Source organism: Meriones unguiculatus, chromosome 9 (genome assembly GCF_030254825.1).
Source record: "Meriones unguiculatus strain TT.TT164.6M chromosome 9, Bangor_MerUng_6.1, whole genome shotgun sequence".
Lineage (NCBI taxonomy): Eukaryota > Metazoa > Chordata > Mammalia > Rodentia > Muridae > Meriones > Meriones unguiculatus.
Window position 1 is genome coordinate 62,706,726 of NC_083357.1, and position 13,360 is coordinate 62,720,085.

Consider the following 13,360-nt stretch of genomic DNA (forward strand, 5'->3'; position numbering starts at 1 on the left):
TTTTATGCTAAAGACTTTATTTTTCAGACCTTTTAGAGAACAGCTTTCACTAAACACTGCTGGAAATGAAATGACAGATGCCCAGGTGAAGCTGGATGGCGAACGGGCCTCTGGAAGGCCCACCATCCCTCTGCGCAGGTCAGTCAGGCCTGCTTTCACACACTAGCCAAACTGCTACAGTCTCCATGCAGTGCCATCAACACCTTACAGAATTAACATGCAGAGATACTTGTGAGGGTGGACTAGTTCTAACTGAGGCTGAGAGGCTCTGGTTCTACACACTGGACCATGTCTGCTCAGGACAGATGTGCCAGAGCTAGGCCAGCACGCTGGAGATAGCTCACAGAGCCCTGCAGGTGTCAGGATACGATGTACAGACATCCACAGATGTGAGACAGAGGCTTCTGTGATGGCCCAGGTCAGGGCAGACTCCTGACAGGATGGGCTGGTGACGGCTAGCAGCAAGCTTATGAACACAAACCACAACCTCAGCTCTTTTCTCATCTAACACAGCACATTTCAACACACGGGCACATTCACTGAGACTTCCAGTGCAAATCTCATTTTCTCAAGTCTAGGGTGAACATGCACATAGCTAAAGGCCAGAGAGCCACGTCTGACAGCTTTTCTGTGCTGCAGTTTGGCTTTCAGCTTTGGATCTATAAACAATCTTCTCCCGAGGCTGCCCCTCAGGCAACAGTCACAAGTGATGATGGCCAAGGAAGTTGGTTTGCTTTTGCCACACCATCTTTGCCCAAATGGGTCACCTGCAGCCTTCATGCAGAATTTAGAAACTGTAAAAATCATTTAAGCCAGAAGTGACTCCATGGGTGCACAAAGAGGGTGACTTTGGCCTCTGTCAGCAGGGTAGGCTGTGAGCTGGCAGTCGCAGGGGGAGGGCAGAGCGCTCCCCAGGGGGCATGCAGGTCCATCTACTTGCTCAGCCTCTGCTGGGTATTCAAGAGACCCCACTCGCTGTCTTCTGCCAGGGAGGATGCTGCATGAAGGGGACCGGTGAAGCCATTATTTTAGCATCTTTACCATGTACGGGCCTTGTAATCTGTAGCCCATCTTTCGGTAGTAATTCCTTGTGCCAACCCCTGCAGAAGAAAACAGAATACCAGAGCTCTAGACAGCCTCATTTTAGTCGCCCTCAGAAGTCAGCCATGAACCTCTCCGCCTCATGCCTGGTCTCTCATTCAGACTTCACTGCTGTCCAAACAATCTCAGTATAGCAAATTTGTCCTATTTCTACTATGCCACCTTCTAGCTGTAGGAACACACAGGTTCTGCGCTGGGGGAGAAATGTCCTTTCTGACTGCTAACACACGACCAGGGTATAGAGCATACACATTTATGTAGGCACAACAGATGTGCCTGGACTGTGTTTCAGGGTCTGCATGGAACAGTGTCCTTCAGAACTGGGTAAGGAATGCATGCACAGCTGAGCATGGCCGCTCTCTGAGACGCCGGGAGTACACACGGGGTTGAAGGAAAAGCTTTCTTTCATCAGCTGTCACCAGGGAAGTGGGTTTGATGGAATGGCCCTGGCTCAGAAAAACACATGGTTTGGGAAGAGAAAGGTGGGGTTTCCAAACAACTCTGCAGTTCTCTGTGGAAGCCAGCTTGGTATCCTCTAGGTCAACTCAGTTCTGACACTACTGAAAGTTAGAACAGATGATTCGGGGTAAGGGCTCAGCCCCCATTCTGCCTCAACTTCAGGCATAGGTTGTAAGTACTCCACCTTTAACCCAAACACTCGGGAACAGAACTTCCCACATCATTTATTTCTACCCACTTAATGTTTGAAGCATTAGAAAACAGCTAAAGGCCGTGTGATGGAGGTACAGAGCCACACGGACAGCTGACAGAGCATTAGGACAAACTCTAACCAGGGAAACAACAGTGCCTGTACATGACTACTTGCCATGTTATAATTATGACTTCAGTCTGGCCTGGTGTCAGACAAGGGGACAACGGAGACATGAATGCTGGGCATGGAGGGCAGCTCAGATTCAGTGAACAGGAGGGCTCAGACCCCCAAGGACAATCTCTCTCCAAGCTCTTGGTCTGTAGCCATGCCCCGCAGATATCCAGCTTAGTGAAAATAGAAATGCTATGCCCGACAAGTGACATAAGAGTCTAGGACCCCAAGGTAAGAGAGAACTCAAATCTCTGTATGTGGTTGGCACCTATAATCACAAGGGAATAGAACAGAGCAGTGAAAAAGTAACTGTATCCATGTGGAGAAAATTTTCAGAACTGTGTGGATGAAGCCAGATCTAAAACATTTCATTTAGACAAAATTCAGACATAGGAAACACTATAATTTCATCAGATAGCTGCATCTGTAAGATGCTAAGGGTTCAGGGCTCTTTGGGGCTGAGAATGCTGTTACTGAGCTAGGTGGGTTACACAGGGATACACACTTGCTAATGTAGCCCCCTTCTTGGCACCCCACTCTACATGTATGTCACACCTCCTTACAAATCCTTAAGGGACACAGCCCTTTACAGTGTTTCAAGAGTTCAAACTGTCTGAAGGATTCAGGAAACTAAGGCAGAGTTGGGCAGGAGAAGAGGCAGGTAAAATACCAGGACCAGGACAACCCAGTGTGTTCCAGGTACAAACATGGTCACCTGTGCCCAGTTCCTTCTAGAACCCCATTCACCAGAAACTGAACAGCAATTTCTATGCTCGACTCAATCTTACTAGACAAAAGAGCTTTTTACAGGCGGCACTGACTTCTGTGGAAGCCAGAGAATACCTATGCAGGACGTCACAGTGCAGTGCTCTTCCGTATGACCCATCTGGGTGTGTGAGGACAAGAAGAGATAATCCTACTGGTCAAGCCGTCATAGAAAATCTGAATTCAGAGCCTAAGATCACTAGTGGCGGGTCCTAAGGCTTGAATTACTGCCTGAAATATAATACAACATCTTTTACACCCCAACAGGTTGGCTTTAGCTCCTGCCTATGGACCTTATGATATTAAAGGACAGATTGGCTGCCCAGGCTGATACCAGTCATCTGCCATGCTACCTACCAGGTACCCCTATGCAGCCCTTGCCCTCCAGTCTGAGCTCAGGTACTAGAGACCCTGGGTTTTTTTCTTTTATTAGCCAGAGGCTAGGCCCCAGTTATTAGGATTAACACTTCTCCCCGCTGGCTAGCAGGACAGACTTTAATCACAGTGACATTGTTTCAGTATTAAATGCTCTATTCCACTGTGTCTCTGCCTCGCCTCCTGGAGTGTAAGGTCTTTAAGCCAATGGCTTCTGTCACTGGGGTTATTACAGTGACTAGCACATAATCAGGATGTAGTAAATGTCTGGGGACCTATTACACACTCATTATTTTCATGTTATGCACACATAGAGAAAAGTGCTCCTGCAGGATGCTGTCGGAAGTGAGAACTGGCTTTGCACTGAGCCAGCAGGTGGGAGGACCACACACAGAAGGTAGGAGAGGCAACCCTTTGGAACCCTACAGATCCCTACCTTGCTGGCTGAGAGGAGCCATTTCCCAGGGACTTGTTTATGCTGTAAGGGTCTCAAGCATCCAAACGTGGAGGCACAGGTCTACTGACCCAGCAAGCCATCATGCAGCTCCCACAGTGGCTGACTCACCCCTGGGACTTGGCTCCTTACTTTCCCAAGTGATCCTTTCATATCTACTTAGGTTCAGGCCCCAAATACACATAATTCTGCTTGTTTCTATGTTCCCTTTTAAAGCAAGATGGTGGCCTAGTTAAGATCTGCAGCTGGGCAACATGTTTTCATATAACCTAGGCCTACTTAATATGCCCAGATAACCAGAAGGTAAGTGATGGGAAGAGCCCTGAATTCCCAGGTGTGTGGTAAAGACATGGGCTTTCCTGGAGCTTACGGGAGCATTTCTCAGCAACAATTCCAAGTGAACCTACTGTTCCTGGGGCCTCTACTTCATACAGAACTGGGTCCTTGAGACCAGGTTGGGAGAGCCACTGGGCTTCATATGGTCCTCGCTGGCCAGCTTAGTATGGTTTTCATGAACACACTGCAGCCCCAGAGAGCTCCTCGGTCTCTGAGAAGCTTGGAGTGTTATGGAGAGCCTGGCCTCGGGCTGGTACAAACTTCAACCTGTTCCCCTGCAATTTCTTACGCATCTTGATTCCTGAAGTTAAGACATGTCCATTTCTCCAAATCTGCAGGACAAGCCGGCACAGCATTAAGCCTGCTCCAGGACAGCTGAAGGGAATGTGGTATTGCCTGGGTGGGTGAAGACCCTGCCTGCCTCCCGCCTCCTCTCTGTCTTTGTGGGGCTCAGGCAAAGTCCTCTGTCATGGTTAACTTTCCCTGTGTTAGTCAGCCAGGAGAAAGCAATTACCCTTTGGAGCTGACGTCAGTGGCCTCCTGGACTGTGCTGACGTGCTAGGCTGTCTTGGTCCCAGACCAGTCTGACTGCTGCTGCCTCTTCCTGGCAGAAGAAACAACAGCTGTGCAAGTGGTTGTGCAAGTAGGAGTTCTTCACTCCATTGCTTGTGTGGGCTGCTGCCAAATCCCGGGACTGGGAACGAGCAGGGTTCAAGTGCTCTCGGCTGTGGTCTTTGGGATGCTTACTGTAGAGACCCCACTTGTCACAGTCGTAGCAAAGATGGGAGGGGAAAATGTGGCTTTGTCCACCCTCACGGTTACTTAGTGCACAGTCTGAACGCATCCACGCCAGGACCTTTAGCAACAGTCTCAGATGTTGCACTAGTGACCAGCCTGTGCTATCTCCTTGACCTCCAGTTCTGCCCTAGGTCTTCTGAGAGAAGGAAAATGTGTCTGCATAGACTTAACTGTGCACACTAAAAGCAGTTATTAAAGTGGCTTCTGCTGTCTTCTTTCAAGGGAAAGCTGACCCAGGCAAAATAGAAATTAAAGGGTGTGACTCGCTCTATATCCTAAGGGGCCACTCAGCATGCAGTGGGGAAGGAAGTCCCTGCCCTATAGACAGATGATCACCAAGTCTGACTGCCAGGAGCCAACAGCCTCCTAGGGCACTTGGAAACCAGCAGTGACTGCATCTTAGGTCCTTTTTCTTTGTTGAATGTGCTTAGTCTCCAAGCCCTTGACATGAGAAGAAGACCCTGCTTTCTGATCCCCTCTCCCAGGCTAGCTGTGATACCATTTAGCCTGCTCTAAGGAAGAAGAAAGGACACTACTCAAGATTCTTTGCTAATTGCCCCAGCCACTGGCTGTGGGAGGTTAATTACAGGTTGCATAATGAGGTCTAGTAAATGGTATGTGTGTGTGTGTGAAGATTAAAACAATTAACTAAGACACAAATGGAACAGATCCAGTTGCCTAAGTTCTTTACTGCTGAGGGCTGGGAAGATAGTTCAGTGAGCAAAGCACAAGCAAGGGGACCCTTGTGCAGATGCTCAGCACCCATGTTAAAAGTGACTATGCATGTGTGTTGGGGATGGAGAAGGGACTAGGAGGGGTGGCAGGCTCACTCTAGGCTCAGGGACGGGCCCTGCCTCAAAGGGATACCGTTGTCCTCTGGCTGCTGCTCTCATGCACATGCACACCCACAGTTCTATCTTACTCTCTGGAGGAAAGAGCAGGCAATAGAGGAGTCCTGTTGATGTGATGCCAGAACTCACTGGAAGACATTCCTTCGTTTCTAAGGAGATCAATTACACACCTCAGAATGCTGAAGGAACTATACTCTTTTTTAAAAAAGAAAGATAAATCAAGAGCTGGCAACTTGTGGCTTTAATTCCATTTGGAGTAAAGAACAAGGTGACAGTTGAGTACAAAGAGGAGGAGAGGCGAAGCCTCCTCAGTGCCTATGCGTCAGGGAGGGAACCGGTGCAGGGCTCTACACACACCAGGTTGTCTGACACCTGGTGGGGCTGAGGAGGGATTTTCTGAATGGGTCTTAATTTGGCTTTGGACCTACACACCCCACACCCACGGGAGTGCTCCGCTGCTGCTCCCACTCTGCTCCGTGAGGAACACACTCTTCTGTGATAACAGGGGAGGACTTTGCTTGTCATGACTATCTCAACCTTCTGCATTTGTGTCTGGGTCTCAAATCCCTGGAGAAGCTGAGACAGCAACGTTTCATTTCAATAGAGGACTTGGAGAGACCGAGGAAATCACAGGGAAGGCAGATAATGCTGGCAGGCAATGGAGTGCTGCGGACAGACCGCACCTAACCGAGGGAGGACTACTGGAAAACGCTTGACAGACTGTGCCCATCACACTTGAAGGTGACAGGACAACAGCACAGATTAGAGTAGGAGGAGCAACAAAGAGGGGAAAAGATGGAATGCAGAGTGTAAGGAAGGCGTAAGGGCAGAGTATTCATGCCTGGGGAGAGAAGATAACTAGGCTTGATTACCATAGACACATGATCAAGATTAAGCATCAGCTGGGGACAGTGAAAATGTGTGGGCAGGGGCTGGAGAAATGGCTCAGTGGTTAAGAGCACTGTCTGCTCTTCCAGAGGTCCTGAGTTCAATTCCCAGCAACCACAGGGTGGCTCACAACCATCTACATCCTCTACTGCCCTCTTAGAGCACTAATATGCATAAAATAAATAAATAAAAATCTTAAAACAAACAAACAAACAAAAAAAACCAAAAAGAAAATGTGTGGGCAAAATTCAAAATGATGCAAACTCAAAGCTGTTAGGAGTCTTACAGTTAATAATGATGAGGTAGAAAGTGGAGCGGTTGTACTGACTCAGGCAGCTACCTGTGCAGGAAGGGCAAGGATATCCACACAGCTTGGTCAGGAGCCACTGATGGACAGTTTCTTCATGAACTCAATAGGTTTAAAGTACGGATTGGAATTCAGAGCCAGGGCAAGATGGAGATGCAGGAGAAGAACTGTCTGTGACTGTGCACAAAACTGCACTACTATTGCTGGGGAGTGGATGCAGCAGGGTCACCCACATGACCTAGGCCAAACAGCATTCCTAGAGGCTGAGCAAAGGGAAGCAGAACTCCTCCCTGGAGGTGGCTAACTCAGCTAATTTTTAAAGTATTATTGAGAGCAAATTTTTGTGTAAACTGCTGGGCAATTACTACAGCAAGGCAAAGTGCACCCTGAACTAAGACAATACAAGGAGAGACAACAGGTTGTGGGCACCCCAGGTGGAAGCCACCTGACAAAGGCTGTAAAAGAGCTGTGTTTACCACGTATAAGGACATAGACTCTGAATTTAAGTATGTCTACAATCAACTGGAACTCATAAAACATGACAGGATACAGGTGAAAGATAGCAGACTCCAGGGTATGACGAAGGCCAGATGTGTCAGGGCACTTGGGAGGCAGAGGGGCCGCCCAGATCTCTGTGGGCTTTCGGCCAGTTGCGGCTACATACACAGTTAGAGAGAGAGAGAGAGAGAGAGAGAGAGAGAGAGAGAGTAAAGGGGAGGGCATTGTGGGGCAGCAAATTAAGACAGAGGATAAAAGTAATTCAGAACTGATTAGAAAAAACAAAACAAAACAGTGCACTAACTGAAGCCAGACAAGGATACAAGGATAAAGGAGGAAGGCCCTTCCTAGCAAGCAACATGGTAAACCAGACAGGAATAAAAAAGTATTTGAAAAAAAGAACATGATATATACAAACCAAAGCATAAACGCAGCCTGGAGCATACACTGAAAAGATCAGCACTGAAAGCCAGAAAGGCAGAGTTGGCACCGAAAGAAAATAGCCGGGTGCCAGCATTCCTCCCCACGAGGAGCTTCTTTACCACCCAAAACACCCTGCAAGACTGAGGTTAAGCCATGGACACCTGCACAAAGGACTCGACATTTGCAGCAAAAAGGCACAACCAAAGCACACACTGAGTTGGTCTCTCTGAAAAATTGAGCAAATGCAGCTAGGGTGAAAAAACAAACAACACAGTTCCACCTACTTAAAATCAACACCAAGAATACTAAACTATACCGCTAAGGGATGCAAGATTAGCTGGCAAAATGAAGAGAAATACAAGAAAGTCAGGGCACTAGGAAGAAGGAAGCTGAGAAGGGAGGGGACCTGTGGTGAGGAAGGGCCAGCAGGGGCTCTTTTCAGCTGGGGCTGGTGGTCACCTGCATGTGGTCACTGGCAGCTCACTTGCCCAAATGGTCATGCCAAGATTTCATCACCAGAGCAACAGCATTAGATGTGAGGCTGTTAGGAGGTGATTAAGTTATGGGGTGAAAGTTCCATGAATGGCATTTGGGACTTCACAGAGGATGGAAAGGAGCCCGTTTGTCTTTCTGCCCTTCAGCCATATGAGGACACACAGGTGTCCCCTTAGAGGGATGACCTTCCTGAGACACAAGTATGCTGCTGCCTTGGGCCCTATGTTGTTAACAGCCCTTGGTCCTGGACTTCGTACTTCCAGAGCTGCAGTAAGTAACTCTCCTGCTCCTTGAGTCTCAGGGATCTGTTACAGCAGCCTGCCAGACTAAGACACACAGGCATGGCCAAACAATCCACGGTCCGACACAAACGGGCTCCCTCTATCTGTCACAGTTTACAGCCAAGCTTTTAAAAATGAAATTTAAAGGGGGACAGTTTCAACTACATGAATGCTTACTCAAATGAGAAAATCAATCCATCTTTCACACAGATAGAAACACAAGGGAACTCAGGCTGGGATTCCAACTGGAAAAAGACATGGGATGTAAGTGTAACAGAATAGAGGGAGAAATAATGCTGGGAGCTCAAATGAGCCTGTGTTTACATGGCATAACTCGGTATTCTGCAATGAAAGAACACTTTCGGAAACGACTTAGACATTTTTATGGTGACAAGGACAGGGTTATAAATCTGGAGGTGTATTCCTGTTCACTGACACTTCTTTTTTTTGGGTACAAGCTGCCCTTTATCATTAGCAATGTTGTTTGGATTGAATGAAGATTGAATCCGTACTATCATACTCCCACAGACAAACTTGAAATGAGGAAGACAAAATATGCCAAACCTTCCCTTGAAGCTGAAATCTGAGTTCTAAAAATTAGATATAAAAGATTGAGATGATGATTTAGGTCACTTAATAAAAAAATCAGCAAAACAGACAAACTAAAAGAAACTGTTTTAATTACTTTGGCTTCAATTAATCAGCTATTTTTCAAGAGCTTGCTATATGCTGCAGTGTTAATACAGGGAAATATATTCATTAGTTTCATTCATTTACTACTGAAATGAGACTTTATTGCACTTCATTGATCTAAAAGGATGGCAATATTTCACTCAAACCCACACTGACATGGAAATAGGGGAAAGGCTTTTATTCTCAATATCTGAAAAAGAACCAATTAACTCAATGACCTGAAATCTTTCAGACAATCTTTCCCCTGGTTGGAGGGAGGGGGGTGAGAGAAACGTACTAAACTGACAAAGGTTAGTCATATAAAACTGAGCTCCTTGAGGTAGCTAGTTATGGCCAGTCATTTATATCCTATTCTCAACTGGAAGGAGCTGCAGGGACTGTGCTGGCCCGAATGTCCTCTGCATCCTGCAAGGGCTCTTTGAAGATTACGAAGTAAAAAGGGACAGAGACCCAAAGCAGGTAACTTAGAAATTCTGTTTAGATTCCCCACATCCCATCGTCTTCCAATGTGATGTCCAAAAGGGCGATGTTGCTGGCATCTGGCACAGGAGGGCATTCATAATCTGATTTGAAAATGGGGTGGCTACATCTAGTGTAGATGTGGTGCTACCAGCCAATCTCACTACCTTCTCTTGTCTCAAACTACAAGCTTATATCCAAGAAGTTGAAGACTAGGAGAAACTACTGCTTGGAGCAAGTTGGCTCTCTTCTGCTGGCATTTTTGACAGACTTTAAATGGTAGAGTGTGGAGTCTGAATGAAAACAGCCCCCATAAGCTCATAAGAAGTGGCACTATTAGGAGGTGTGGCTTTGTCGGAGGAAGTGTGTTACTGGGGGAGGGGGAGCAGCTTCCAGGTTTTAGGAGCTCAGGCCAGGCCCAGTGGCTGCCAATCCAGATGCAGAACTCTCAACTACCTCTCCAGCCACATGTCTGCCTGCATGCCTCCCTGCTTCCTGCCATGATGATAATGGGCTAAACCTCTGAACTGTATGTAAGCCAGCCCTAATGAAATGTTTTCCTTCATAAGAGCTGCCACGGTCATGGTGTCTCTTCACAGCAACAGAACACTGACTAAGACAAGGAGGTTGCAGAAATTGGCCTCCAAACCACAAGAAACCAACTGGAACTGGCTGACTTGTAATACCAGGTTTTGCCAAATGCAATAGTGAGGGGAGTGCTTGGTGACGGGAGGGGCCATGAACTCTGGTCAGAAGTCGACTGAGATAATCGAGAATCCGGAAAGCAGCCAGAGAAATGATTTGTTACATGTAAGGGGTCTTCATTGTGACTGACAACTGACAGCAGAAACCAAAGAAGGCTGAACTGTGGGGATCACATATTAAAGCACTGAAAGAAAATGAGCAGCCAACCAAGAAGTCTACATTTGACCAGGGCAAAGGAGGGAGGAAGACACTCCTAGAAAAACAAAAGCTAAGGTGTTTTGCTACCAGATTTGACTCACAAGAGAGGCTAAAGGAACCTGGAACAGTAAGAAGGAAAGGGCACCGGTAAAGGGAATTCAAATAAGCAAACATAAAAACCATTAATTTTGTAGTTTTGAGTTGTAATTTCTCTTTACTCCCTATGGAAGGTGAATTAAAAGTCAAATTCATGTAGCAGTAATTATAAATCTATGCTGATGGGTGCACAATTCTGAAGATATAATCTGTGGCAACAACAGGATACAGTGGGGAGGGACAGATGGGCCAGGGCCCAGTGCTTGTGTGACAGCATGCCACTGGTGCACACACTGTGTTCTGTGGGGAAATCATGTCAGGCCACAAAAACACTTGACACCAGACAAAAATACCATTTCCTACCACAGTGGAACAAAACCAGATATCAGTAACAGGTGGAAGGGAGATGCTGGAGTACAGCAGTGGGAGAGGGTAGCTGGAGGTGAGGCCTCAGGCTGTAGCATCCAGAGGCGGCTATCTATGATGGGCTGGGACTCTGTGGTGATGCTGCCATCCTGGGGCCACCTGCTCTTTACATCCACTCCAGGGGACCGCAGTCGCCATGTACTTGAGAGGCATGCTGCTGAGGTAGAAACCTCTTAAGACACTGGCTTTTCTGCAGACGCAGAGAAAGCTCTTATATTTTGGGTCAGCTGGTGCAGGTCTTGATGTAAAATATTCCAGGGAAATGTACCACAAAGGCTGGGGTGGTGTCTCTACCAATCTTTAATTCTCAACTTTCTCTCTGCCTCAACTAGGACTTGGCACCAATGTTTAGACCCGAACAATTACTTTTTAGGCTGAAGGCATTTATCTCTCTCATACACACACACTGAAAACTGGAGAACTCATAATAAACATGTAGAAAAAAAATTATACTCTTAAATGATCAATGGGTCAAAGAAGTGATCTCATGGAACTGGAAATTACATAAGCAGCAGAGGAGAAAGCAGAGTGGGCTGGCAGCTCCCTCCGACAATCCTAGCACTCAGAAGACAGGAGAAATGCCATATGCTTAAGACTGGCCTGGGGTACACAGTGAGGTTTTTTTTGGTGGTGTAGTGGCGGGGGATAAAGGGTTTATTTTTATTTTTTTATTTATTAACTTTGTATCCCAGCTGTAGCCCCCTCCCTCGTCCCCTCCCAGCCCCACCCTCCTCCCTTCCTCATCTCCTCCCATGCCCCTCCCCAAGTCCACTGATAGTGGAGGTCCTCCTCCCCTTTCATCTGACCCTAGTCTATCAGGTCTCATCAGGACTGGCTGCATTGTCCTCCTCTGTGGCCTGGTAAGGCTGCTCCCTCACCCCCAGGGGGAGGCGATCAAAGAGCCAGCTACTAAGTTCATGTCAGAGACAGCCACTGTTCCCCTTACTAGGGAACCCATTTGGAGACTGAGCTGCCATGGGCTACATATGTGCAGAGGGTCTAGGTTATCTCCATGCATGGTTCTTGGTTGGAGTATCAGTCTCAGAAAAGACCCCTGAGCCCAGATTTTTTGGTTCTGTTGTTCTCCTTGTGGAGCTCCTGTCAAAAAAGCCCAGGGCCAGATGGTTTCCAATAGTGAGTTCTGGGCCAATCTGGGCATCAGAGAAAGACCCTAGCCTTTTTTGTTAAAGACTACATTTTATTCTCAAACTCACTGAGTCCAGCAAAGGCAGCATTTAGAGAGAACACTATACCTGAAATGGTTACACTAAAAAGAAGAAATATCTCGAAATCAAGAATGGAGATTAAAAAATGAGCAGGTTAAACTCAAAGCTAGCACAAGAAAGGCGATGACAAACTAGGAAGAAAATACTGAACAAAAAACACAATAAAAAGTTCATTCTTAGAGCTGCCCAACGTCACCTCATAGAAAATGCCTCTCAAAGAGAAAAGTGGGAACATTGCTCACACGCACACACAAAAATATAAATGAGCAAACAAATAAACGTAAAACAACTACAAAAAGGGGTTGGTGAATGGCCGAATGGGTAAAGGTACTGGACATGAGGACTGATCATCTGAGGCCAATCCCTAGGTCTCACACCAGGTGGAAGGTGAGGAGCAACTCTCCAAAGGTGTCCCATGACCTCCACACGTGTGCTGACATAGCCCCATGCTTCCCCTGCTAAATAAATTTATGAAAACGTTTTTAATAAAAGAGGAGGCATTATTACTGTGTTCATTAAAAGAAATAATTACAAGAGCATACTATGAAAAACTGAAAAGAAATATACTGGACAACCCAGATGAAATGGACAAATCCTTCAGAAACAGAAACACAGAAGCTGACAGTCCAAACTCCAGCCAGCAGAACACAATCACACAGCACTTCTGCCAGAGCCCAGCTCAGGCCAGAGCTAAAAATGTGCTGTGTGACATGTCAGAAGCAGGGACCCCCAGACCGAATGGCTGTAAGAGCTCTTGGCTTGGAGGGCTGGAGCAATATTTAGCAGTACCTATTCACCTTAAGGGGACACATACTACCTCTACTAGATATAAAATAACAAAACCTTATTAAATTAAATAGGTTAAGGCAAAGCCAAATGTTTATACAGAAAAGACACAATACTGTTCCTAGGAGATTTGATGAGAAGTTAAGATTGCAATAAAGCATTAAAACAGTCCAGGGTAAGGCAATCTCTTAGAGAAGGCTTGCTTCCCCAGCAAGAGGCCTGAGAAGTGTGCACCTTTACAATAAAGGCAGGCAGCCGCTCCGCTCAAAGCTCCCAGACCTATCAGTATTAGCACAGACCACATGGTACAAACCCATTCCTCCTTCTAAGAGGAAAGCATACAACCATCACTGCCAAAATAAACAAATCAGGAAGT

The 13,360-nt window shown here is 46.7% G+C and overlaps 1 protein-coding gene across 2 annotated transcripts in view; it reads right to left on the reverse strand.

Moving 5' to 3' along the window:
* Positions 1-13,360, reverse strand: part of Elp3 (elongator acetyltransferase complex subunit 3) — a 72,680-nt gene continuing 59,320 nt past the window's right edge. For both annotated transcript variants that reach the window (XM_021654470.2, XM_060391345.1), the window contains exon 15: positions 1-1,100. In XM_021654470.2, the coding sequence (XP_021510145.1) occupies positions 1,024-1,100 (77 nt within the window). In that variant the 3' untranslated portion in view covers positions 1-1,023. The remainder of the gene's footprint in view (positions 1,101-13,360) is intronic.